At 45.1% G+C, this 23,629-nt stretch overlaps 4 protein-coding genes across 7 annotated transcripts; 2 read left to right on the top strand and 2 right to left on the bottom strand.

Annotated features, from left to right (window-relative positions):
• Nucleotides 1–478: 478 nt before the first annotated feature.
• Nucleotides 479–5,478, top strand: LOC4336261 (transcription factor bHLH153). Of its 3 annotated transcripts, none has more exons than XM_015781285.3 (6): nt 479–745; nt 4,099–4,299; nt 4,404–4,469; nt 4,592–4,657; nt 4,749–4,802; nt 4,954–5,478. In XM_015781285.3, exons 2-6 carry the CDS (start codon nt 4,141–4,143, stop codon nt 5,077–5,079), a joined length of 471 nt encoding a protein of 156 aa, XP_015636771.1. In that variant the 5' UTR covers nt 479–745; nt 4,099–4,140; the 3' UTR covers nt 5,080–5,478. The 3 variants fall into 3 exon arrangements, with proteins under 3 accessions (XP_015636771.1, XP_015636772.1, XP_066165539.1); XM_015781286.3 differs by having other exon boundaries at nt 4,096–4,299; XM_066309442.1 differs by having other exon boundaries at nt 3,565–4,299.
• Nucleotides 5,479–11,337: 5,859 nt separating this feature from the next.
• On the top strand, nt 11,338–12,645 carry LOC4336260 (B-box zinc finger protein 24). The gene is made up of 3 exons (XM_015780958.3): nt 11,338–11,628; nt 11,758–12,105; nt 12,201–12,645. Exons 1-3 carry the CDS (start codon nt 11,443–11,445, stop codon nt 12,438–12,440), a joined length of 774 nt encoding a protein of 257 aa, XP_015636444.1. The 5' UTR covers nt 11,338–11,442; the 3' UTR covers nt 12,441–12,645.
• A 145-nt stretch (nt 12,646–12,790) lies between these two features.
• On the bottom strand, nt 12,791–16,458 carry LOC4336259 (uncharacterized CRM domain-containing protein At3g25440, chloroplastic). 2 transcript variants are annotated; one of them, XM_015780956.3, is made up of 4 exons: nt 16,135–16,458; nt 15,481–15,790; nt 14,463–14,870; nt 12,791–14,119 (listed from the first exon to the last, which is right to left on the bottom strand). In XM_015780956.3, exons 1-4 carry the CDS (start codon nt 16,269–16,271, stop codon nt 13,535–13,537), a joined length of 1,440 nt encoding a protein of 479 aa, XP_015636442.1. In that variant the 5' UTR covers nt 16,272–16,458; the 3' UTR covers nt 12,791–13,534. The 2 variants fall into 2 exon arrangements, with proteins under 2 accessions (XP_015636442.1, XP_015636443.1); XM_015780957.2 differs by having other exon boundaries at nt 15,481–15,774.
• Nucleotides 16,459–19,078: 2,620 nt separating this feature from the next.
• On the bottom strand, nt 19,079–20,272 carry LOC4336258 (probable calcium-binding protein CML22). The gene has a single exon (NM_001419601.1). The coding sequence runs from the start codon at nt 20,194–20,196 to the stop codon at nt 19,444–19,446; it is 753 nt and encodes a 250-aa protein (NP_001406530.1). The 5' UTR covers nt 20,197–20,272; the 3' UTR covers nt 19,079–19,443.
• Nucleotides 20,273–23,629: the final 3,357 nt, after the last annotated feature.

The raw sequence follows: 23,629 nt of genomic DNA, 5'->3' as shown, positions 1-23,629 counted from the left end.
AAAAGGAGAGCTGAAACAAAAACCGCTAGGCGCACTCGCGTACGTGTACATGGGGCTTGCTGCTGCGTGGGCGCGTCCGTTGCTTGCTTGCATGCACGCATGCCGTGGCCGTAGCGCGATGAGCTGCGCGTACAGTGCACGTCCGGCGAGCGGCGGGTAGGTGCATGCGTGGCTGTGACCCACGTCACGGTATCATGCCACATCACCTTCGGTTTGTCCGGTCCGTGTAGCCTTGGGGCGGTGCGGCTAGCCATTTGACAAGAAAACCAAAACCACTTCTCGTTTCCTCGATCACCATACGCGTACAAATACAAATTCAGGTAGAGTAGTATACTGTACGTCTACACCTCTCTGCATAGAGTACTCTTTTCCTTGCCTTAGAAAAAGGGGAAAATCTATCTGCGAGGCTGCAAACGCCCCCCTGGCCAGCAGCCTCTCTCTGTGTATATAAATGCCCTACCACACCTCCCTGATCCCCAAATGTCTCTCCGGCCCCTCTGAATCCATCCTTAAAGACTAAACCCTCCATAAGCCTCCTCTCTCTCTTTCTTCCAGGAGACAGGTGACAAGGGGGATAGATACACAACGATACTCCGCAGCGCAGGAGGAGGACACATCCTTGATTTCTGCCATCGGAGGAGCTCCTGCCTCGGAGATACACGAAGCTGCTACATCTTCTTCCAGCTCAATCGTATCGACGCTTGCATCTCTTTTGCTCAGAGTGATCGTCGTTTTTCACAGCTTGGTAAGATCACTTCACTCTTCTCCCTAGCTTCGGTATTGATCGATCTTCCTCTCGCTGTGCCTGCAGCAAATGTCTTTAAGCTCATGTAATCCGTGCCATCTATCACCTGTGTGTTCATACTGTGTCACTATCAGTAAGCCGGATGCATGTTAGGCTGTTGACCTGTTGTTAGCTGCACCGGCTAACTGTAGTGAGCAGTGACCTTAATTTCTTTTGCACTACATAGACTGCTTGTTCTTTTCTTCTTGAGAGAGAGAGAGAGAGAGAGAGAGAGGGAGGGAGGGAGGGCCATAGCATAAGCCATGGAGGAGGAGGTGGAGTATGGAGTATGCATGGTGTTCGTCCGTACGTACGTGTCAGCGAGCGAGAGCCTCGGTTGGCGCACGTCGTCCTTTCTGTATAGCTGGCTCCTGGTTGTGTTTGATCGATCGTCTAGCTAACGTCGGAGACCAGATTAATTAGACATGACCTGACGTGCTTAATTAAGCTCTCCAGAAATGATTAATTAGCTACCAAGTGGTCGTTGTGGCTGTGCTGCTGCTGCCGCTGCTGATTGCGTCGCGACGAGGGTACTGATGCTAGCGTCGCCATGGTTAAAACTTAACTACGCTTAAATTGCAGCCTGATAAAAGATCGATACTACGGGTCAGGTGGCAGCTATCCGTCAGGGTTTCAGTCTGAAGCGGTTTAGGTGAAGAGCTGGAGAAGGAGTAAATGCATGTGTGTGTTGCTGATGAGAATGAGATCGCTCGGCTGCCGGTGCTTGGAAAACCACCCGCCCGGCCGACGCGTGCATGCCGCTGCTAGTTGACAAATTCCTCAATCACACGCCCCCCGCCACCACCACCACCACCACCAGCATGCATGCATCACCAAAACAGACGAGCGTTTTGTCCTTTTTTTCCAGAGCTTTTGTTCCACACCTCTCCCATTTCTTCAGATAGGAAAAATTTAAAGAAATATAAGCTGGTGCATGTATATCCTAAGTGGTGTTTGGTTGGAGGGACTAAAGTAGGGCTAAACTTTAACCCCTTTCTCGAAAACATAAGTTATAGGGGCTAAAGTTTAGCCCATCTCTCCCAAACACCCCCCTAGTACTGCAGTACATGGTTCATGCAGGCTCAAAGTGAGAAAAAAAATATTAGAAAGAAACAAACTGGATTCAGATGCAGGCAGATGGAACACCTAGAGTAACAAAACAAGTAATTAAGCTGGCTTGTATCACTTAAAAGGACAATTAGGTTTCCGTTAATACTTCCAAAAAGGAGTGATAGCTATAGCTATTAGCTAATCTGTCATGACTATTAGCTACCAGTAAGCGGTGCAGCTGGACGACCTCTTCCTCTAGTACAACGTAGTCAATGAACCTGTTGTCTGAATCCCCGGAGTGGTGCACAAATGGAAGGAAGCAGGCACACTAATGTCGCTTGCTAGCTAGCCTGAACGATAGCTGGCACCTTGTTGTCTTCTCCACCAAAGGATGGGACCCCCCAACTGCTGAGATGTGATGACAAGGAGTACTCCTATGTGGTTGTTCATCATCACAAGCCACGAGACACACACACATACACATCATGCTGCACTGTAGTGTGATAGATTACGGGTCACGTTTGTATAACTCCTGTACAATAAGCTTTGCTACTTTACACATGTTAGCCTTCCTTTTATTCTTCATACAGGAAAACATGAACTTGTTTGATGCTTCCTTCGGTTCCGTATTTCCTATCGTTGAAGTGTTTTATAGGTTGGATCAAATTTTTTGTATGTGTGAGAGATTAGTGAACGCTTCAGAGGAGTTTACCCCTGTAGTTAGTGTAATTGTGGTTTTCAACGTGAGAAAAAATGTTGAGTTCAAATGTATTTAATATCGGTAGAACCATAAATAGACGTCCTATTAATTACTCCTTGGTAAATGTCATTACGTTCAAAACGACAAAAAATATAGAACTGGAGGGAGTATATGTTCGAATTCATAGTTAAAAATTGGTTTTTTCTGGAACGGAATGGCTTTGGAAGTGCTAACTAGCGGCTCACCCTGTTCCTTGCAAGTAGTAGCATCCTGCGGGTGTAAATATGTCTCACAAGTCACAAAAGATTTCCCGGCGACGGTAAACGGTGGGGCGCTTATAAGTTATAACGTCCTGGGAACTATAGACAATAGATATAGATCATGCTAGTTATATATACTAGGTGAAATAAACCGAGTACATGACATGGTTAGAAACCACAGTAACCTATTAGCTTCTTTTTAGAGCACATGGAATAGCCAGTATATTTTCATAGGGCTAGCTTTTCTAATAAGGTGGCTTGTTGTCTTGTTGAGTGATTTTACCTGGTTCCTTTTTCTTTATCACACCCTGTGCTTGATATGCACAATGTTCAGAGCCCCACAGGACACAAAGTGTCTGAAACCATTTGCTCCTGAGATGTCCTACAAGTGTATGGAAGCCAGTAGCGACACGTTTCTAATGTTGAATCGGTGATAGATAAAGGGTTCCATTATATTATTACTTTGACCCAATAGTTTATTTAATAATTTTAGCTCAACTGGGGAATACAAGTCACGTAACCTTGGATATTTAAGGAACCAATATAAATATATATATATATATATATATATATATATATATATATATATATATATATATATATATATATATATATATATATATATATATATATATATATATATATATATATATATATATATATATATATATATATATATATATATATATATATATATATATACACATACATTTGCCCTATGCTCCCTATCATATTCCGGTCGCTTCTAATCAATTGGTCTGCCTTGCCAGGAACCTTCGGATAAGTCCCAACTGGCAGCATTGCAAACGAACAAACTTGTCAATTAGCAACTGAACAGTTGAACAGTATTTAAATTGATGGAGGATAGCACATCTCCTTGAGAGTAAAGAACGGCAGCCAGGGAATACTAGGCCACCAGACAGAGAATACTAGGGACCTAATCAAGAGGAATTTTAATTCTTTCCCTATTTGGGATAATTTTCTAGAACATAGTTTCTGCAGGAAGAAAAAAGGGTTCTGAGACACATGATACCTTTGACTTTGTCTTGTCACATATCCTTCTATTATTGTTACCTGTGAGGCAGTTGAGTCCTTAGCTCATAAACTAAGTTTTGCTTGTCTAAGACCAGCCTCTGAACATAGTGATAGCCTGACAGTGATTTCCATGAAACCGACTCTGAACCAACCACTGCACTTGTAAAAAGTTTGCCTTTTTACCAGAGACTGGAGGATTCATAGTAGCAAACAAAGTAGAAGCAAGGTGAAGGTCACCTTACCTATACTTTCCTCCTGATTTTCAGCAGGAAAAAAAGGGCAAGAAAGACTGAGAGCAGCAGAAGAGGAAGATGATGATGACCGAGGTCGCCAATCACAGCAAAAGGAACCACAATGAAAGCTACTTCACCGGGAAAGCAGCAGTCACCAGCAGCTCGGAGGAGTTTGGGAGCATGACATCCAAGAAGCCGAGGAACACAAGCCCGAGAGACGCTCCCGTCTCCCCGAAGGTATGTTGCTCAAGTCTAATTTTCACACGTCTTTCCTGTTCTTTCATTTTTCTTGTGTGTTGTTCTGACTGAGGTTTCTTTGTTTGCAAATTGCAATTGATCAGGAGAAGAAGGATAAGATTGGTGAGAGAGTGGCTGCACTGCAGCAGCTAGTGTCACCATTTGGGAAGGTATTTACTATACATTTCTGCACTTGCTTCCTGTCTTCTCTCATCTTTGTGAATCAAACTCATGTTATAAAACTTAGAAGCCTGAGCTCATCTGGTTATGCAAACTCTCTCGCTTTGTGCAGACGGACACTGCTTCTGTTCTTCAGGAGGCCTCAGGGTACATCAAGTTTCTTCACCAGCAGCTCGAGGTACTTGTTCTCGATCACCGCACACTCATTTCTGTGATCTTTAAGCCTGCTTACCTTTCGTTTTCTGTGACTCAACTGAAACATTTTGCAGGTTCTTAGCTCCCCTTACATGCGTGCTCCTCCGGTGCCTGGCGCTGCGCCTGAGGTCAGCTACAGCTACCTACATCCTTCTACCTAAGTCATCATATATACTCTGAAAGTTTAACGAAAATTCGAAATGTTAAATTTTGGCTAGAAAAAGGAAAACTTTGTAGTAATCTTTGTATGTAACAAGCATGTCAATTGCTGTGATCCAGGATCCCGACCACTACAGCCTGAGGAACCGTGGCCTCTGCCTGGTTCCAGTGGACCAGACGCTGCAGCTGACGCAGAGCAACGGCGCCGACCTGTGGGCGCCGGCGAACACGACCAGGCGCAGGTGAACGGAGGAACCGGCCTGGAGGCTCGGGGGTCTAAGAGGCCTAGAGGAGGAGGGGAGCACTTTTGTCTGGGGGCGGTGTAGAGTTCCAACTTCCAAGTGTCTGACCCGATTCATCAAATCTCCTAACAAAGCAAAAACTAATAAGCAAACCGTGTTTCACTCTCGTCGGATCTCTTGCCTGTAATATAGTAGTAGCTGCAACCCTGCCTGCAGGTCGGTGTGAGACCGTGAGAGTGTGCTACTGATGAGTCTGTGTTAGCGCCGGACATATGTGTGTAATCATCATACATAGCGAGGTGATAGTACTAGACTACCTGATGTGCCCATATGTGATATGTAACTATGTGTCTCTTCAGTAACATGATAGTAGCAGCATGTTGCTGCTAGCAACCAAGTTCAATGTGATTGAGTACATCAGCCCTGCTGTAGTTTTTGTAAGAAGTGCTCAGTTTCTGCTAGAAGCAAGAAAAACTCCTGCATCCTGGAGCTAAGCAGTAGCACAGATGAAGCAAAAAACGGCATGAGCTTTATAGGTGGGCCAAATCTAAGCCCACAATAGGCGAGCCCATCTTGGTTGGGCTTACCATGAGAAGGTGTGGGCAGTTTGGGCTTTGCCTTGGGCTACTAGCAGTTCTCAACTTTTTTAATGGGAGCAGCAGTATATATCCAGTAGGTGAGCTGTTCAATTAGGCTGTTCAACTGGGGGGAGGCTAATGGGCGGGCGATCGTCCAGCGATCGGTTTGTCCCCCTCCCCCTATACTCCTCCCTTTTCTCCCCCTTCCTCCTCCCCTTTTTCTTTTTCTACTACAGTACACCATACAATTTTTTTTAAAACAAAAGTTAGAAAAATTTATGTATAGAAATACTATTTATAAAAAATTTGAATTCAAATTCAAATTTGAATCGGGTATGTAAACTTTTGACTTATAAACTTTGGATCTATAAACTTTAGGTGTATAGAAATACTATATATAGAAAATATTTGAATTCAAATTCAAATTTGAATCAGATAATAATTCAAATTCAAATTTGAATCGGGTATGTAAACTTTGACTTATAAACTTTGGATCTATAAACTTTAGATGTATAAACTTTTGTATAAAAATACTATATATAGAAAATATTTGAATTCAAATTTAAATTTGAATCGGATATATAAACTTTTGGTCTCTAAATTTTAAATGTGTAAACTTGAGGTGTATAAACTTTAGGTGTATAAATTTACTAAAATAGAAAAATAATGCGGTGTCAAAAAAGAAAACCAGTGGAGGGGGGAGGGGATGGATCGCTGCCCCATCCCCAGAGTGATCGATCGCCGAACAGCATTTTCGTGTTCAACTGGCTCTTAGCACGTTTGTGTTTGGGGCAATTTTGGTACGGGTGCACTGTGTTGTGCCCAATTTAATGGAGGCGGGCCATGCGTTATGTTTATGGCCTCTGTACTGTTGTTGTAGGGGCGTGAAGCAAGCAACGGAGGCCACAATTTTGATCAGCTGGGCCCCGGGTAACAGCGACTGTTCACAATTTTGAGTCATGGAAGCTCCTGGCAGAAACGCACTGATTATGCATTTATGATTGTTTTTTCGTTATATTTTTCGGCTCTATCATGGTTCCTGATGGCCGTCCATCATGAATCTATATAGATTTTGAGCTGAGAGGCTCAAAACTTGAAGTTCTAAGGTGGGGCAAGGTGAATTATTTGAGAACAATCTCGACAGAATTTGGTGTGTTATCATTGTGTTTTTCAACTCCACTTAATCGAATAATGGTTGCAGAGCTGTCATTCTTCCTTCCATAAAAAATGTTTGAAAGTAGAAACAGTACTCTCATTTTTCCATGGCTCTCGACTTGTTGGGTCCAAAATCCAAATTACGTTACAGCCTGTTCCGACTGGGGCACTGGACGTTTGCGAGTCATGCGAGACGTACAGCGTCTGAACCGTCAGCTTCTGTTCATCAATGCGGCAAGAATGGTAGGCTGGTGGCCATGCCAACTTGCCCACCACAGAGAAAGTTCCCCCCGTAATATCGGTCCGGTCCCACAAAACCAACCCCCGTGTTGGTGTTTAGATTGACGGGCATAAAGTTTTAACTTGTCACATCAGATATTATATAAGGTGTCACGTAGGTATTTGTCACTAATAAAAAACTATTATAGAATCCATTAGTAAAACCGCGAGATAAATTTATTAAACCTAATTAATTTGTCATTAGTAAATATTTATTATAGCACTACATTGTCAAATCATGGAGCAATTAGGCTTAAAAATTCGTCTCGCAAATTAGTCATAATTTGTGCAATTAATTATTTTTTAGCCTAATTTAATATTTCATACAAATGTTCTAGCATTCGATGTGGCAGGGTATAAAATTTTTTTTTGCGCGGGACCAAGACAGGACCTAAGATAATTCAACCCCAGTGTGAGTCAACAGTACACACGAGAACGGAGGGTTATGACTCACGAGGCGATGAACCTGGCCTCCCTCCTTCGCTGTACACCTGCCATTCTGGAGGGGGCAGCATTGCCAGCATCCATTCGCCTTGCCTGTCCACGTTCTGTTGTGATGCTAGTATGCTACTACCCCTCTGCACAAGCGTAGTACATCTACATGTGGCAGCGACGTCTCAGGTCGGCCTCCTCTCTGGCTGGCTCTCCTTGGCGTCGTAAAATATCGCGGTGCCGAAGTGTGGCTGGCGTGCGATCTTTGCTGCAAAGGAGACGCGTGTGCATGCGAGCTCAGGGCGACAGTGCGAGTTCGTCGTGAAATATCGGTGTTCGATACTTCCAGTACTCCATCACCCGCGCACCGCGCGCGCCACCGGAGAAGTGCGCTCCACGACAAGATACATGCGCGCTAATCCCGTACTGTATGTGGACTATGGTGCTTTCGTACAGGCATATGACGAGATGCAAATTAGGCAGCGCCATTAATGATCAGTAGTCTTTTCTGACGCAAGTTCTGTGGAGGTGAGAGGTGATCAATAGTCGTGCTATCTATTAGTGCTCGTACCTGCTAACCAGATAATATTCCGTGCAATTCGACGTGGAGCTAGAATTTTAAACTAAACCAAAATTAACACATACGACAAAATTTTTTTTTTGTTAGAATAAATAGGCTAGACCCAATTTTTCTATTAAAATCTCAAGGGCCATAAAAAATGTTAAATATAATAATACCACTCTGGGAATTAAAAGTGGAGTATCTCAACTTAAATAGGGAGTTATTGGAGGCTCTTGTTGACAGGTTGAGGTGGGGATCGGAAAGCCACACGCGCGCGCTCTGTGTCTCTCTCTCGAGATCCTTTTGCAACGGTTAAGAATTCGTAACGGGCAAGATCTCTCACGCATTCTTCCCATCGCTGGTAGAGACCTCCGATTAGATCTCTCACACATTCTTCCCACTCGAGATCCTTTTACAACGGTTAAGAATTCGTAACGGGCAAGATCTCTCACGCATTCTTCCCACTCGAGATCCTTTTGCAACGGTTAAGAATTCGTAACGGGCAAGATCTCTCACGCATTCTTCCCATCGCTGGTAGAGACCTCCGATCAGATCTCTCTTCCATTGTGTGCCTGTGTTGTTTCTGTTCTCCCCGGTTCTGATCACTTGAGCGCACGAGTGATTGGGACGAGCAGGGCCTCCGAAACCACACCTTCGCGCACGAGTGATTGGGATGAGCAGGGCCTCCGAAACCACACCTTCGCCTGAGATCTGCACCAGGTAGGCAAGTGATCAGGTTTTTGGGGAGTGCTACCGTATGACTGCTCCTCTTTCTTCCTCATTGTCGTTCTGTTCGATCTGCATCGCGATGTCTACTGGTGGCGGCGTCAACGGAGGAGCACCAGGAGCAAGAGACGCACCGATCGACAACACCAACGGAGGCAATTCTGCCTTACAATCCAGCGGAGGGACTTTTACAGGGTATAATATCCTTCTGCTACCTTTGATTTTGTTACATCTGTCAGTCGCAATGTTATTGCGTTGTCTCAATGATGTTGATGCTTATTTTATCTTAAGCATGCTCCTAGTTATGTTTAGTTTTATCACTAGATCACCACACATTGTTCATGTCATGTTTATTGTCTTAATATTTTGGATTAAAATATGCCGATATATGACCATATTTCCAACAATTTTGACTACTTATACACCGCCGCTGCCACCACCCCTACCTCCTTCCCTCCTCCGCCTCGCCGCTGTCCGAGCAGGCTGCCGGGAATCACAAGGACAGCGGTGGCAGGGTCTTCCTTTTTTTTTCCTAAGGCCACGGGGGTCGGAGCCCATGATCTCGACTGGGTCCAGGGCAGCGACGGCCATAGTAGAGTGGCACTGGGCTGGAGCTGACTGCGGGCGGGGGAGAGTAGAGTGGCCACGTCGATAGCGAGATGGTGTTGACCGGGGCAACGACGGCGCGACGCCACCAGATCTGGCATCCCTTGCTAGATCCAGCCCCTTCTCGTCCGAATCCGGCCTCATCGGTGCGAGAGGCCGGCTCCCGAGTTGGTGGCGGTGATCAAGTAACGGGGTGCGTGTAGGTAACAGGGTGAGGTAGGAAGGGCGCGGCAGCGGGCACGCCCATGTGATGCCGGAGGCGGGAGGAAGGTGGATGCGGCGGCGGGGATGGGAGGAAGAAGGGCGCCAACTGGGAGCAGAGCATCTTCTCTGCTGATGGAGTGGCTACTCCCAGCTGAGGGCTGGCGCCGCACAAAGGCATTTGGCCAACGGGGGTAGGCCCGCGCAACGCGAGAGGAGACACGCCCGACGACGACGAGAATGTGGGAGGCCGACGTGATGAGCGAGCGGCGGCGGCGGGAATGTGGGAGAACGGCAGGGAGGTTACCCCTGTTGATGGTGTGGGAGGTCGATGCTGTGGCGGCAGGAAGGCTAGGGACATCATGCGTGCCACGTTTCACGTGAAGGCACGCGGAGGCTGGTCGCTGGGGGAGGGCTAGTACAATGGTATCCATGTGTTGACGGAGGTTGTCCGGTGGTAGAGCATGGAGCGTTAGCTGTGGATCGACAGGGGGTGAGTAGCAGGTGTAAAACCTAGCTCGGCCTTGTTGTGCAAACAACGACGACATTTTGGGCTTCGTTTTCCCTATTGGGGGCACTGTCGAGCCATCCCTCTCTCTCTAGTGGGGCTGTCGGGTGAAAGCCCTATCTTGATCCTCCGAGACCTCGACGGACAGCAACGTCGGTGCCTATCATCGCTGTTTTCCCTGAAGATATCGTCTACGAGGCCCCTTTGCCAAAGCCCAACTCCACCCCCGTAGTACAATTTTGGGTAGCAACTTTGCTAATTCCACTCCAGAAAATAGAGAATACGTATCGTTTGGCACGACTCAAGCTCTAGAAGTTTAAAGTTAGAGCTAGCTGTGCCAAACGGACCCTTAAACTGGTTTACCACGTATCGTAAAGATGCTAATAGTAATTTTATCCCAAAGAACATATCAAATTCTTCATATGGGCTAGACAGCAAGAGGGTTGAGATACTGGCGGTACAAGCTTAGGAAATGGGCGGACTCTAAGGTAGACATTGGGACAACTCCCATCTCACACTATTTGAGGCCGTTTTCATTTTCGCTACTTTTCATTTTCAAAGAAAATCTTTTGAACCTGTTTCAGATTCCAATCTAACATTGTCTATTTCCCATCATCGAGATCGATTGCAAACTATCCAAACCGTTTTCACTGCAGAGTGAGTTTTCAACGCACCCTCTTTACAAAAGCGGCTGTGTTACTGTTTATAGTCTTGCAACTGTACGCACTACGCACACGACTTTCCTCCGCACGGGCGATTGCACAGCCAGTACGTACAACCCCATCCAAAGTGAAGCGAAAAATCGCCTCGTATCACATGCAGTGCGCGTTCTCGTTCTCACGCTACTTGCAGGTTGCAAGTGGCCAGAGTTTCCTCGTCGTCCAATACCCCGGAGATTTTCCCATCTCCCGCGGGCCCCGCCGAGCTCCCGTCCACCACTCGCTCGCTCGAAAGACCAAATCAATTTCCGCTCGCCTCGCGCTGCCATCGCCAGAGAATCCGTAGGAGATACAGATACTCCCCCGGTGCTACCACGGCCCGATCGCTGTAGCCGCCAAGAAAAACCGGAAGGCCTCCGTCTCGTCTCCATCACACAAACCGCCGCGCGGCCCCACACCCCCCCAACCGTGCGCCCGTGCAGCCTAGCCATCCGGTGTCCGGTCGGGCGTGACGCACGTTGCGCCTTTTATACGCGCCAGTCACGCCGCCGCTCGTCCCGTTTCACTCATCCGCCGCTGAGCTCTATCTATCTACTAGTTAGTTTAGTCGTCTCGAGGGTAAATTGAGCTTTGTGTGCGGTTTTGAGGGGAGTACATCGGCATGAGGATCCAGTGCGACGCGTGCGAGGCCGCGGCGGCCACGGTGGTGTGCTGCGCGGACGAGGCGGCGCTGTGCGCGCGCTGCGACGTCGAGATCCACGCCGCCAACAAGCTCGCCAGCAAGCACCAGCGCCTCCCGCTCGACGCCGCGCTCCCCGCCGCCCTCCCGCGCTGCGACGTCTGCCAGGTAACGTACTCCTACGCGCGCGTGTAGTAGCAATAGCAGAGTAGAGAAGCTGCAGCAGCATGTGGCTGGGAGAGTGGAGACGTGTCGCTGAGGCACTGGTCGTACGTGTTGTCGTCGTTGTTGCTGCAGGAGAAGGCGGCGTTCATCTTCTGCGTGGAGGACAGGGCGCTCTTCTGCCGGGACTGCGACGAGCCCATCCACGTCCCGGGGACGCTCTCCGGCAACCACCAGCGCTACCTCACCACCGGCATCCGCGTCGGGTTCAGCTCCGTCTGTAGCGCCAACGCCGACCACCTCCCGCCGCCAGCGCCCAAGGGGAACTCCAAGCCGCCGGCAAGCGGCATCGCTGCTGCTGCTGCTCCCAAGCCGGCCGTGTCCGCGGCGGCGCAGGAGGTGCCGTCGTCACCGTTCTTGCCGCCGTCGGGCTGGGCCGTCGAGGATCTCCTGCAGCTCTCCGACTACGAGTCCAGCGACAAGGCAAGGACCTAACTAACAAAACCATTCTTGATAACAAGATTAGCTTAGAAATCAAGAATTGCCTTACTTGACCGTGTGTGTGCTTGCTGTTGCAGAAGGGCTCTCCTATTGGGTTCAAGGATCTGGAGTGGCTCGATGACATCGACCTGTTCCATGTCCAGTCGCCGGCCAAGGGAGGCAGCACGGCGGCGGAGGTGCCTGAGCTCTTCGCCTCGCCGCAGCCAGCGAGCAACATGGGGCTCTACAAGGCGAGCGGTGCACGCCAAAGCAAGAAGCCACGGGTGGAGATACCCGATGACGACGAGGACTTCTTCATCGTTCCTGATCTTGGATGAGATGTTGTTATGTAACAGTAATGCTATGCAAGTGATGTAATTTTGTATGTATGCAAAGAACACTGCCATCTCGGTTGTACTAAGTGTGCTAAGTACATCTTACTGTGGGCGTATGTAATTGTAAGACAATTTGGGCCCAATACTTATCAGCATGGTGTTGGGCATGAACTATGATGTACTATGACATGACGAAAGTTTGCTTGCAGCGTGTGTTCTGTTCGTAGATTATTGTTGCATATGTTCTGTTCATAGAATTTTTCTGTCAGATGCTTACCAGTGATGTGGAGAATATCATTCATAATACTTAATAACTACCTGGGCGTCCTAAGATAGATGAAAACACTGAGCAGTACCGACTTAAAATTGGAACATGACCCCTAATTGAATATGAATAGTAGAACACAATATTCGTTCAGGAGACCTGAAAATTTCATCCTTACATTCCTTGGCTCCGGGAACAGGTTACAGCGAACATATCTGTGATCTATGACTATGAACTGAAACCTTTGGTAAATATGAGGCTCAAAATAGAGTTAGAAGATCAACACAACAGACCTGAACATTCCTTGGCTCGGTGCAATTATTTTATCCAGGAACAGGTTACAGCGAGCATATCTGCGATCCATGACTATGAACTGAAACCTCTGGTAAACATGAGGCTAGACTAGATCAACAAAACAGACATGCACGGTTGAACTTGATGAAGTGAAAAAACAAAGGATCATCACTGGCCCACAATGCAGATTACCTCGCCGTATACCATTTACTGAAAACCACCACACTTTCTTATAAATCATAACATGGCTACCCTAAACAACTGAGAAACGGAATGGTGTTTCAGGGAACATGAGAGCAAACGCCAGAACCTCCCAAACCGGTTGCAGTACTTCAGGTTAAATAGCTCACTAAATCCCAGCAAGATTATGAAATACCAAATCCTCTCCGCTCTCAGCAGCATCTGTGAATTAATACATGACTTTCCACTTTGTTACCGATATATCTCAGATCTTCTTTCAAGATGCTTGTGCTGCATATAAATGCTTTTTGGCAGTGCACATTAGATGTCGTGAACACTGTGTACAAATTCCCAACTGTCACCTTTTCTTCAGCAATGAACTAGCTCTCAAGAAGATTTTATCAATCTCATCAAGCTCGGATACTTTGAGTTCTTTAGCAGATGAATCGGTCCTATCAGAAAGGGAAGCAATCTTTCGTAGATGCTCTTCGAAATCATCTGGTTCATTGTCATTATTTTCTGAGGGAAACTTATCCAGCTTATCTAGATACAACGGTTGCTCCTTGCTTTCCTGTACCTGCTCCTCCTCTGAGTCCGTCTCAAAAATGTCAGAGAGATCCTCGGATTCAGAGTATGTGATAGACTCTGAAGCCGAATCAGCACTAACCTCATAATTTTCATCCTCTAGCCTTCCAGACCCTTCTATACTTTCTGACAGGAGATCAGATACACTTCTCTTGCGAACTGAGCAAGAAGAATATTCTTTCGCAGATGTACTGTTTACACTATCTGAAATACAAGTAATATCTTCCGCTGCATTCTGTCCTTTATAATCTCTAGCTAACTTCATCTGTGCATGAAGATCTACAAGCTCCTGCTCAAGCCTGGGAATGTACCGCCTAAGAGCTCGGAGGCGTTCTCTGTATTTTGATTTATCCAGTGCCTGATTGGAAATTTTAAAATTATAAATGATGAGAAGACACAACATGACAACTGTTTCTACTCGTTTTGCATAGATTATCTGCCCTACACTCCACCTGAATAAAGTTGTTGCATGTGTCTTTCAATCCTAAGTTCTAGATCCCAAATGAGGAACACTATATGGAAAACTTACTGAAGCACCTTCCACTAATTAAGAAGGATTTTACTGTGGCTAGTAGTTCTTGGAACATCTGTTTACTAATTTGTTTTTAGCCATTTTTCCAACCTTGCTTCATAGTTCATATCATATGCTAAAGATTTCAATATATTAATTATTGCACCATAAAAGTAGAAAGAAAGCATACCTTTTTTCTAGGAAGTGTAACTTTTGGAGACATTATTTCAGGTGGTGGCTGTGCATAGTTTTTTCCTCTGTACATAATAATCGTATTCCCTTCTTGAATATCCAGCACAATTCCACCACTTAGTCTGGCTAACTCTGAGGCAATTTCCTTAACCTCGTCTGGTGTGAATGTCTTCACAATTACCTGTAGCGTTTGGTGCTTTTTCCAGTGCAAATGCATGTTCAGGATCACTCCCTGATATATTCCACGTCTTCCTACAGGCACATAATTTTTACTTTTTTGACCCATCTTGAGGAAATAGAAGTGCTCTTCAGGTGTAAGCACCTCAGGATCATGGGTAGGTTCTGATGGGTCATCCGGTTCAATCTTCGTCAAAGCTGCAACAAGTCGTTCTTCCTTGTTTCGAGCCTTTTAAGGGCCATTGCAAAAGGAAACAATGAAAGACCAATATGTTAGAGGAGTGAAGATTCCACAACAGAACCATAACAAAAACAAGCAAATATACTTTCATTGTAATGTGAACACTGGCACATAGATATTGTTGCAATGCATTGAGTATAGAAAAGACAATCAAAATCTAATTAGACTCTTCGGCATTGAAAATTTTCATCATGAGACTATACTCATGAACATAATGAATGATGATTAGCGGTGTGTGGCTTTGCTTCTCTGATATGCTAGCTTTCTGGGTGGGTTTTGCCTGTGTATGACAATGTTCTTGTTTTGTTTTCTATGGTCTGTGACCGTAAGCTGGAAAACCCAGCAAGAACTACAGTACTTGTTATGCTTTCTTCTAAAGCTGGGCGTAATGCCTTCCCTCTAAAAATAACTACTTCTGTCCACAATGAAGTTTGGGTATCCTTGTAATTCCCAACATGGCATGACATGGAAAGCAGTATTAAAAAAATACTCAAGGTCAAGTTAAATTTGAGTAGAAGTAACTCTTTTTGCATGAAAAAGAACTCAAATCAAATATATGAGCTACAAAACATATAAAGGCAATGGCAACAGAATTTACTAGCTTCAGTTTGTACAAAATCTTCTCCTCCGCAGTCATCCTTTGAAACTCCCTTTTCTTCTTCCATCTCAGGGATTTCAAAAATCTTGTCACTGCCCTCCTTCCTTTTAACTTTTTCCTCTTTGCTTTGGGCCTACCAGATTCATCAACCAGCGCAACATCTTCTTGTTTCTGCTGAGGTTCTGCTATGGTATGATTTTGACTATTGACTGGTCGGCTTGTATGGATACAGCAATATATTTGAAGGTTATAACTTTGCCACCCACTGAAGAACCCAACATCTCGGTGAAAAACCTTGTGGGAAGTATAACTACAACAGAATCAGAACTTTGAAAAACAAAAGAGCATATAGACTCAAACTGAACCACAATACGTTAAACCCCCCAAGTGTAAAAAGCATAATCATGAGAACAGTGAATTGTGCAAATGTTCCCGTTGCGGCATTTCATCAAACACTTGACAGTTTCAGCGAGCCACTAAAGTTTCATCAAATACCTGCAGGCCGACCTACAGCAGCAATGATTGGAAGCGCAAAACTCAGGTATCCAAATCCTCCTACCCCTGATACGCACTTAATACATTCCCATCGAGACCGCTGAATGTGAATCAGAGACAGAGGAAGGGGATCGATGGGTGTTTGTTTTCGTCTCTTACGATGGTGAGCACCGCCGAGGCGCGCGCAGCTCATGGGGAGGCGCCACGCTGGTAGAACCGGGGGAGGGATAAAGCGCCCGGGACATCGGCCGCCACCCCTTCTCCATCCTCCGGAGCAAGAGCACCCGGCTGCCCATGGCCCACGCCACCCGCGCGGCGCAGCGAGAGTCGGAGAAGGCGCGCAGCCGACGGGGGGGGGGCGAGGAGACCCACCGGCCTCCCTCCTCGGGGGTGGTGCGGTGGCCTCAGGCACGCCGTGCCGGCGTGGACGGCCGAGCAAGTGCGGCGGAGCCGCGGCGTGGGAGCAGCCTGCACTGCAGTCGCAGGGCGTCTCGCGTCGTCTCGCGTTTACATGGGCTGCTCTACCCACTGGGCCGTACAAAAACCGGCTGTGCGCGAGACTAAGTAGGCCGATTAACTGAGCCGCAGGAGTTGGGCCCTGATTTGATCGAGCAATGGACTCTCTCGCCGTGTGAGTTGTCAAGTGGACTATCTCAACTGGATTCAACTTGATATGTCATTTTTCAAAAAAAAAAAAAAAAAACTTGATATGTCATTGACTCATTGTCACCATACGATGTCCCCACCTGTGTTTGCCATTTGCCAAGTAGAGAGAGGACCGAGGAAAGACGGCGTTGGAATGGCTAAGATAGTAGATACCCTCGGTCGCACGTAACGACCAAGTGAAAAACGGAAAAAACCTGTCGTTCGTCGCCGCGTGGGTATCTGCAGCAGCAGTTTCGTGTTGACAATTAGACGAGGAAAAATTCCTACCCGAGACAAAAGGGAAAAACGGCCAATTAATAAGTCTTGACCTTGAACATGTAGTAAACGAAGAAGCTAACACCCGGACAAGGTCATACAACCTTGTAAATGCCTCAGCTGGATTAGGTCATTATAGCCAACTATTGACTCCAAATCATTTATAGTTAATTTAATAGCTAATTCATACACCAATTACATATATACATATAAACACAATTATGGTCCCACCTATCATATACACATGTATCTTGTAGTCCGTGCTACAGCTAGCTACAAATCTGTAGCCTGCTGCTCTTCTCTCTCTTTTCTTATCTTCTCGAAATATGTTTACAGCTGGCTTATAATTTGCTATTATATCTGCTCTTAGAATCAGCCATAACGGTCTTCTCCCATTTTACCCCGCAGTCTCACAGTCACACACAAAAAAAGTCCAACATTAGAGACGACCCAATCAGAAAGTAAACCGAGCTAGGTAGTGGCCGCCGGAGTGGTGTGGAAAGATTATTAAAGTCAGCTCAGCTGGCCCGTTTCTAGTTCAAAGTCACCGCTGACAACACAAGGTAATTAACCATCGGCCGCGATATGCCAATACGTAGTACGCCATCGATCAGTAATGTGGCGCACCATCCAACGGTTGTAAAAGCCACTCTCGTAGTCTCGTCCTCGCGCACGGGCTACGGATGCGCGGCTCGATCGCTTGGCGCGCGGCGCTCCCCTACGGCCGGGGACGTCCCGACGTGTACCCCCGTGGCGCGTGGACCGCGCGTAATAAGCCCCGTAAATTAAACGCGCGATCGATCGACCACATGCGCATGGCCGGCGCCGCGGCCGCGGGCATCGCGCGGTCCCCTCCCCGTCCGGCTCCGTGCCTCCTGCGGGTCGAGAGAGAAATATACGGGTGTGTCGGCCAGCCGCGCACGCACACGCACGGGCGGTGCGGCGGTGCCCCGTGCCCGTATGGTCGTATGGCCAGTACGTGGCCGTCCACCGCGAGCTGAGGCCACGTACGAGAGGGGGGTGTCGTACTGGCGTCTGGCGTCGTGTGGTAGCCGGACGGCTGCCTCTCCAGTCGGTGTGCTGTTGTTAGAGCAAGTTATAGCCAACTACTAACTCTAATTTATTTATAGTAGCTCATTCATACAATAGTTACATACTACACTATTAATATCTGGTCCCACTTATCATACACACACTGCATCTTGAAGTCCATACTACAGCTGGCTATAAATCTGTATGCTTTTCTCTCTTGTTATTTATCTTCTTAAAATATATTTTCAGCTGACTTATAGCCTACTATTTTACCTGCTCTTAGTTGTTACATACAGTACGCGCGCGCTCGATTGTCGGCCCAAGCCTCTGACGCTCCAAAGACGCATCGAAAACAGTTCTGTTGTTAATCCAAACGAGTTCTGCCTCAAGGCAGGTTCGTAATTATGATCGGTTTTTGCGAAAACCGTATGTTTTTTAAACCGTCAGATTCCGATTTGTAAAAGCCAATCGATTTTAGTTGATTTTGTTTAAGTTGATGTTAAGTTATATGTTTTATCGGTTTTTGCTTGGGTTTCGATAAAATCAAAATGGGTCAGTTTACATCTAAAAATAGAAATTGGTCTTATCGGTTGTCTCATATTGTCTAATGGCTTATTAGAGAATAAAAAATAATTTATAGGTAAAACTCTCTCTATATATATTCTTATTTTATAGCGACTTCAAAATTTAGGTTTAAAAATTTAAATTTTAACTTTGGCTTTGGTTTATTAGGGCAACCAATGAGACTTGTAACCATTGATATCAAATCCTGCTTGAAAGTTGGAAAATTCTGACAAGCATCTATTGAGTGATCAATTGGCGAGAATATAACATGTAAAAGTTGGTTTTCTCAACTTCTTCCTTCTAGTTTGTTTTCTTGGAAATATGGAGTGTTTAAGAAACCCGGAAATTTTACAGCTGCCAGCAGAAGCTCTTCAACCAGATCCTAAACTTATGATGAGGAGAAAGATTGGGTGAGCCAACGCTTTAGATTCATCTCTCAGCTGCAGTTTATGTTTTGAAGGGACGATTACTATACCAGTACTCCTTTGTCGTTTAGGAACAAACTACTGTTCATTGGTCCCGATTCTAAGCACTCCAAACATGCAAATCGACACCAAAAATTTGACAAAAGGTACACAAATAAGGATGCACTAGAATCGACAGAGAACAGTAGAAAATGATTTTGAGATGAACAGAGCCAGAAGTGCAGAATCCGGACCTTTCGTGGACTAGCAAGCAGGGGTACCCATGCGGCCATGCATGGAGAGGCAGAGCAGGTGCCAAAATGTTCACCTTTACAGTTTTACACGAGAAAAACCCTGAAAATTCAGGGAAAAACAGAATTTCTTACCAAGAAATTCTTGTACACTTAGTTAATTAGCAATCCCATCAATCTTAACGAACAAACCAAGAAATTTTTGGAGCATACGTGGGGTTACGTGATTTCCTTGAAGAAAGCCAGTATCTACACCTGATCTACCAGTATGAAGCAGAAGTGAAGAGATGGACGGATCAGCCGAGGGCGGCGAACCCGCCGCCGCGCATCATCTGGAGGAACTCGTGGAAGTCGACGCGGCCGTCGCCGTCGCGGTCGACCTGGCCGATCATGCGACGGCACTCCTCCGCCGTGCGGCCCTGCTTCAGCCCCAGCGACGCCAGCACGGCGCCGAGCTCGTCCACCGTGATGTACCCGTCGCCGTTGGCGTCGAACACCCGGAACGCCTCCCTCATGTCGCCGTCCTCCTCCTCCTCTTCCTCCTTGGCGCGGCCGTCCTTGCTGTCGTCCCCGCCGGCCATGATGGAGCGGTAGAGCTCCCCGAACTCCTCGACGTCCACGCACCCGTCGCCGTTGGCGTCGATGCGCGCGATCACGGCCGCCAGCTCGTCGGCCGGCACGGGGATCCCGAGCTTCCCCAGCGAGTCCTCCAGCTCCTCCCGCGTGATCCGCCCGTCGCCGTTCCTGTCGAACAGCTCGAACACGCGCGCCAGCTCCGCGGCGTCGGCCTGCTGCTGCTGCTTCTTCTTGCTCCCCGCTCCCGCTCCCGCTCCCGGCGGTGACATCTTCTTGGGAGGAGGAGGAGACGCTGGCGGCTCAGGCGGCATGGTTGTCGTCGTCGTCGAAGAAGCCTCGCAGGTGGAGGCGGCGCCGCGCGCGACTGGGAGGATGGAGGAGAGGTTGGCGGGGAGGTAGGAGAGGAGGCCGCGCGGGAGGAGTGGGAACTTAACGACCGGCGAGGCGGGCACCGTGGGGACCTGGCAACTCATGAGGTCGATCGCTTTGCTTCGCTGTGGTGTGGTGTGGTGGCGAGCAGATGGCCGCAACCTTTATCTTCAGCTAGCTTCCGCCAGTGACCATCAACCATGGCCGTATTTATAGCTAGCTATACGACCTTTCTCACTCTATTAGAGCAAGTTAAATAGTATAGCCAACGACCAGCTCCAATTCATCTACAGCCAATCTAATAGCTCATTTATACAATAGTTATATACTACAGTATTAATACTTAGTCCTACCTGTCATGCAAACACGGTGTCTTGGAGTCCGTGCTACAGCTGGCTACAAATTTATAGCCTGCTGTCCTTCTCTCTTCTCATTTATCTCATTAAAATATGTTTGTATCTGACTTATAGGCTGCTATTGTACCTACTCTTATACGGAGTACTACTACTTTTCTTGCTTTTTAACGGAAGGAGAGAATGGACGGACTTGTACTTCATGTCAAGGGAGACCTTTTCTTTTTTATTTCGATCTAACATGTCGAATTGACTTTTGAATAAAGTAGGTTTGTGTAATAGCATTAGGGATAGATATATCAAATTGAACAAAATGAAAATGCATTTGTTTGAAAGGATGCTGGATTGCTGGGTAGTGGAAAGCCAGGACGGTAGATGATCCAAAAAAAAATCATGTACAAATTAAAAGAGAGGGAGGGTTCAAAGGAGAAATTAGGGGACTTGGTGGCACGTTGAAATTCATTGACTTCACCTACAGGAAACAATTAATTAAGAGAAAGAAGTTATGCTTACTTGACTATTTCCATAGTGTAATTTGGTCAGGTTGTCTATATATCTATTCAGACTCATACTAAAAACATGCCGTCACGTATAAGCCATGAAATAGAAAGAAAGAAAAAGAGTGGGGAATGCACTCACAAATAGTCCAATTAGAAAGAATAGTTAATTTACACTCGATTTATTTAAAAATGGACATCTTGTCACGTCTGGTGCTCAAAAAAATTTTAAACCCTGCAAAACGTACTTGTATTAAGGAGTATGTAAAAAACTTTACATGTAAATAGTGAGGATTGTCTACGGTACTGCTAATGTAGTAGTAGACCCTATGCTGCAGAAGATGTGCATCGGCTTACAAAGCCTCGTAAAGAACAAAAGAAGAAACAAGAAAACAGCTCCAAAATGAAAAGCAAACATAATTTCTGAGCTCTTGCCGTCGTATTCATTCCGTTCTTAAATACTACATCCGTCTCAACCTCGTAATTGCATAGGTAGAAATAAGATCTTTTATGAGTACTCTACTAATAAGTTTATTATAAACTTTAACCGCTTATTTGTTAAACAGTTTTGTAAAAATATGTTTATATTTTGAAGTGTGTAGCGTCGATAATAAGTGGCGAATCTCGAATATAAATTGAGGTGGGGCTACAGTAAAAATATCAAATGACTAAAGCAACTTAGTTTTTATCAACTCAATATTGTTTCTAAGAAACCTATATGCATGTAATGAAAAGAAACATATTACTTAACAGATAACAAAATCTATGACCAAATTATGACCAAATTGGGGTGTATGGTGTACTTATTTCCATATTTGTAACTCTTGGCAAGCATGAAGGAGGTGTTTAGATTCAGGGGTGTAAAGTTTTAACGTGTCACATCGAGTATTATATAGGGTGTCGCATGGGGTGTTCGAACACTAATAAAAAAACTAATTACAATATCCGTCGGTAAACCGCGAGACGAATTTATTAAGCCTAATTAATCTGTCATTAACACATGTTTACTGTAGCATCATATTGTCAAATCATGAATCAATTATGCTTAAAAGATTTGTCTCGCAAAGTAGTCGCAATCTGTGCAATTCTTATTTTTTTAACTTATATTTAATACTTCAAGTAGGTGTTTAAACATTCGATGTGATATGGTGCAAAAATTTTAGGGTGACATCTAAACAGGCACGAAGTCATTAGTAGCCAACCAACCCGATCTGCCACTGTCGATAATATAAGCATACAATTTTCGTCGATTATGATATAATCATTCAAAAGTAACTTGTGTATAAAATGAAATGGTTATAGTTAACAGTGTCGGTTATTCGAGACCGAACGGAATACTTCCTCCTTCCTATTGAATAAGACGCGCACACATTTTAATACTTCCTCCATCCTAAAATATTTAACTCCATCCTAAAATATTTAACGCTGTTGACTTTTTAAAAAATATTTGACCGTTCGTCTTATTAAAAAATTTTAAGTAATTATTAATTCTTTTTCTATCATTTGATTTATTGTTAAATATACTTTATGTATAGATATAGTTTTACATATTTCACAAAAGTTTTTGAATAAGACGAACGGTCAAACATGTTTAAAAAAGTCAACGGCGTCAAACATTTAGGGAAGGAGAGAGTATTCAACTTTTTAAATATTTAACCAATAATTATTTTATTATAAAATAAATTTTATGCAATGAAAATAAATATCATTGGTTTGATATTTGAATTTAATTTTATATGGTTATGATTTTTTTGGCTACAAACATAAGGGGTTTTTTAAGTTGGCAAAAATTTTTGTCCATGCATGTGACATCGGATATACAGACTATTAAACGTAGTTTAATAACAAAAAAAAAATTACAGATTCCGCCAGAAAACTGCGAGACGAATTTATGAAGCCTAATTAATCCATCATTAGCAAATGTTTACTGTAGCACCACATTGTTAAATCATGGCGCAACTAGGCTTAAAAGATTTGTCTCGTAATTTCCTGGCGAAATGTGTAATTATTTTTTTCTACATTTAATACTCTATGTATGTGTTCAAATATCCGATGTGACAGCTTGAAAAATTTCGTTTGGGAACTAAACATGTCCTAAGTACATGAAAAATTTAAGTCCAAATTTAATTTAGTGAGATGTAGCAGGAGTATATATTTTGGCCTTGTTTAGTTCCCATTTCCCAAAAACTTTTTTCCAAAAACATCACATCCAATCTTTTGACACATGTACAGAGAATTAAATATAGATAAATTTAAAAACTAATTACATAGTTAGAGGGGAAATCGCTTGACGAATCTTTTAAGTCTAATTAGTCCATTATTAGTCATAAAATGCTACAGTAACCCACATGTGGTAATGACGGATTAATTAGGCTCAAAATATTCGTCTCGCGGTTTCCATACGAGTTATGAAATTAGTTTTTTCATTCGTGTCTGAAAACTCCTTCCAACATCCAGTCAAACGTCCGATGTAACACCTAAAAATTTTCTTTTCACGAAACGGGCCCTTTACGTTGATGTAAGTGAGGCCGTGTTAAGTTCCCCAAATTCCCAATTTTCCATCACATCACATCACATCAAAAACTTTACTACACATATAAACTACCAACTTTCTCCTAACTTCTTAATTTTTCCACCATCTAAATACAGCCTGAGAATCATAAAGATACTGATGGAAAAGGTGGCCC

This window comes from Oryza sativa, chromosome 4 (assembly GCF_034140825.1).
Source record: "Oryza sativa Japonica Group chromosome 4, ASM3414082v1".
Classification (NCBI taxonomy): Eukaryota; Viridiplantae; Streptophyta; class Magnoliopsida; order Poales; family Poaceae; genus Oryza; species Oryza sativa.
The sequence above is the reverse complement of the archived record's forward strand: the minus strand, read 5'-3'. Positions and strand labels throughout refer to the sequence as shown.

Bases quoted from the DNA above. Each gene is read 5' to 3' on its own strand.
- LOC4336260 (XM_015780958.3), top strand. From the start codon at position 11,443: ATGAGGATCCAGTGCGACGCGTGCGAGGCCGCGGCGGCCACGGTGGTG. The intron at 11,629-11,757 runs GTAACGTACTCC...TTGTTGCTGCAG, and splicing joins CGCGCTGCGACGTCTGCCAG to GAGAAGGCGGCGTTCATCTT. The intron at 12,106-12,200 runs GCAAGGACCTAA...TTGCTGTTGCAG, and splicing joins ACTACGAGTCCAGCGACAAG to AAGGGCTCTCCTATTGGGTT.
- LOC4336259 (XM_015780956.3), bottom strand. From the start codon at position 16,271: ATGGGCAGCCGGGTGCTCTTGCTCCGGAGGATGGAGAAGGGGTGGCGG. The intron at 15,791-16,134 runs GTAAGAGACGAA...ATTCTGTTGTAG, and splicing joins CCTCGGCGGTGCTCACCATC to TTATACTTCCCACAAGGTTT. The intron at 14,120-14,462 runs GTATGCTTTCTT...ATTTCCAATCAG, and splicing joins TTACACTTCCTAGAAAAAAG to GCACTGGATAAATCAAAATA.
- LOC4336261 (XM_015781285.3), top strand. From the start codon at position 4,141: ATGATGATGACCGAGGTCGCCAATCACAGCAAAAGGAACCACAATGAA. The intron at 4,300-4,403 runs GTATGTTGCTCA...GCAATTGATCAG, and splicing joins ACGCTCCCGTCTCCCCGAAG to GAGAAGAAGGATAAGATTGG. The intron at 4,658-4,748 runs GTACTTGTTCTC...AACATTTTGCAG, and splicing joins TTCTTCACCAGCAGCTCGAG to GTTCTTAGCTCCCCTTACAT.
- LOC4336258 (NM_001419601.1), bottom strand. From the start codon at position 20,196: ATGAGTTGCCAGGTCCCCACGGTGCCCGCCTCGCCGGTCGTTAAGTTC.